The sequence below is a fragment of the Mangifera indica genome, chromosome 13 (assembly GCF_011075055.1).
Source record: "Mangifera indica cultivar Alphonso chromosome 13, CATAS_Mindica_2.1, whole genome shotgun sequence".
In the NCBI taxonomy this organism is placed as follows: Eukaryota; Viridiplantae; Streptophyta; class Magnoliopsida; order Sapindales; family Anacardiaceae; genus Mangifera; species Mangifera indica.
The window spans coordinates 3,450,873-3,453,510 of NC_058149.1; the positions used below are offsets into that span (position 1 = coordinate 3,450,873).

Sequence of the window (2,638 nt, forward strand, 5' to 3'; positions counted from 1 at the left end):
CGCCGATGGTGCGATAAGTATTTTTCTTTTCTTTTTTATGGAATTAAATAAATATATTTTGGGAAGACTAGGCAATTGGAGAGAGAAAAGTAATTCGGTCAAGTTCTTGGCCCGAGTTGGCCCATGAAGCCCATCAATGATTCCAAACTGTAGGCCTAAAGAAATTAAGAAATAATGCTCCTCTGGCAATGAAATTGGCCCAGAACATAAATGCAGAAATGTAGATGATTATTATTGTAATTATAGTTACAAGAAAAAGTTACCAACCTTAGTGATGACTAGGATTGCAAAGAATGAAAGAACCTGAATCTACCAATAAATAATTAACAACTGCAAACCATAATTTACAATGAAAGAATTCATATTAATAGATGTTTCGGTTTCCCAAAATTTTAACTTTAGTCTAGGAGGTGGAGCTGCATTCTGCAGGAAGGCCCTGGGGAAATCTCTTGGTGTCACTGCAATAATTGTATATCATGTAATTCTTTTGAACCCATTTCAATCTCTCTTGACTTGTTGTGTCAAGCTCTTGAGAGAGCCAGGCGCTGGAGGAAGAAGAAGGTGAGTTTGAATTGCAGGAAGATGCACCATTAGACCAAACACAAGCATCAGCATTGAAGTTTCTGTAGGAAGCAGTGAAAGGAGCTTGACTCCAATCTGTCTTCACAAGTCCACCTCTGGTAGCCCAGTCATCAGCATTCCAGAGTGAAGAGTATATTCTCATTGGCTGATTCTTTGGGAATGGAACACCAATTGATTCTGAGTTCTTGAATTCTCTTATGGGAGTGCCATCCACGGAGAAGCTGAATTCACAAACAAAAACATTAGTAAGTCTAAATAGAATAAGAAAAGTAACAAACCAATATAGAGATTCGATTTGGGGCAAGTAATCTACATAAATACTCACATAATGCGCTCAGGATTCCATAGAATGGAATAGGTGTGGAAATCAGCAGTTGGGTCAAACCAGAGATAGAACTGTTGTTCTCTGTTACCTTTTCCTTGGCTGAATACATTAGTGTGAAGAATGTAAGGATCACCACTTAAATTTCCCAGGAATTCGAAGTCTATCTCATCCCATGTAGACCCTTTCGAGGATAACTGCAAATTTGAAGTCATTTTAGTGACATGAACATACGAAGAAATTTAACCAAATGATCCAGTCAATAGAATTAAGGAACATACATAGTAAGCAGTGACAGTGCCAGCAGAGTTTCCAGGGACAAGCTTAAGCTGCATATCAATCTTGCCAAATAGATACTCGTTCTTGGACTGGAAGCCAGAGCCAGAGGCTTTATCAAGAGACAGAGTAAGAAGCTCCCCATTGTTAAGCAGCTTGCCACGGCCATCTCCCCAAGTGATATCAAAATTTTCGTTCAAGCTACCGGCAAAAGCAACCATCAAAGAACCAAAAAGAAGAACCAATTGCAACATTGAAGCCATAAAAGCTTTGATTGAAGAGAACAATAATATGTAAAAGTAAGTGAAGTTTGAATTGTGATTATAGTGGGAGTGAAGGCGATGAGCGGATTGATGACAAAGGTTTGTATTTATAGTGTGCAGAAGTGAAGAGGAAAGTGATAGGAAGGGAGAATACGCTAAGCTGGGTACAGTTGTTGACATGCAAAAGCGCTAAAAGGTAAAGCTGGAGGTATCGCAATCAATGACAATGGAAGCCAGCCGAGATATATTTTAATACTGTGAAGAAGCAGTAGTACACGGTTTGGTTTAACTTTCTAGGAAAGTGATTGCGCTACTGTATGCGGCCTGTTGTTGGGTGTCTGTCGCCATCACCAGCTGACTCACGTGTTGTTAATGTAAATTAATACACTTAAATAAGAAAATTTTAATTTTATTATAATTTTACACATGTTTGATTAATTTAATGTAATATATTAAAAATACGTAATTAGATATATAGATAATTTATTATCACATTTTATATATAATTTTATTTTTAATTTAAAATTACTCAATTAAATAATAATACATAATATATATTTAATTGTATATTAAAAATTACATATATAATTTTATTATTAAAAATAAATAAAATAATATTTTAATGTTATTTTATTATTATTAAACAAATACAACTATTATTTATATATATCAATTTATCAAAACATATTATTAATTCATATCTATTAATTTTTGAATAATATTATATGTACCTACTTTAAGTATATAAATGAATGTAAACTTATGTGTTATTATGTGTATTATTAATTTAAAATTACCTGATTACTTAATTGTATAATCAAATATATATATACATATATACCAAATTTGAGTACACATATAATATTTTATTATATAATTGTTTATACATATCTATATTATACACATATTTATATACTAAAGTGGGTGCCCAAATTTGCCAACAAGCACCATGTTATATTAATTTATGGACCATATTCAACGAAAAAGTTGATATATATATATATATATATATATTAACCACAAATTTGCAATGAATGGATATTCATATGGCACGTGGTGTCCTCTAAAATTCTTTCCCCTCAAATTCAGTGAAACAAAGAGCGAACAAAACTGTAGAACAAAAATGGGTTGAATAACTTAGAAAAAAAAAAAAAAAAGGTTGAATAGCCAAAAACGTAAATACAATTTGCCAAAA

General features: G+C 32.6%; 1 protein-coding gene across 1 annotated transcript; it reads right to left on the reverse strand.

Moving 5' to 3' along the window:
- Positions 1-214: 214 nt before the first annotated feature.
- Positions 215-1,575, reverse strand: LOC123194878 (probable xyloglucan endotransglucosylase/hydrolase protein 23). The gene is made up of 3 exons (XM_044608360.1): positions 1,186-1,575; positions 908-1,101; positions 215-803 (listed from the first exon to the last, which is right to left on the reverse strand). Exons 1-3 carry the CDS (start codon positions 1,441-1,443, stop codon positions 404-406), a joined length of 852 nt encoding a protein of 283 aa, XP_044464295.1. The 5' UTR covers positions 1,444-1,575; the 3' UTR covers positions 215-403.
- Positions 1,576-2,638: the final 1,063 nt, after the last annotated feature.

What these genes read in the sequence shown, in the direction of transcription:
- LOC123194878 (XM_044608360.1), bottom strand. Translation starts at nt 1,443, where the DNA reads ATGGCTTCAATGTTGCAATTGGTTCTTCTTTTTGGTTCTTTGATGGTT. An exon ending in GCACTGTCACTGCTTACTAT is followed by an intron (nt 1,102 to 1,185) that starts GTATGTTCCTTA and finishes TCAAATTTGCAG; the next exon opens with TTATCCTCGAAAGGGTCTAC. An exon ending in TGGAATCCTGAGCGCATTAT is followed by an intron (nt 804 to 907) that starts GTGAGTATTTAT and finishes TTGTGAATTCAG; the next exon opens with CTTCTCCGTGGATGGCACTC.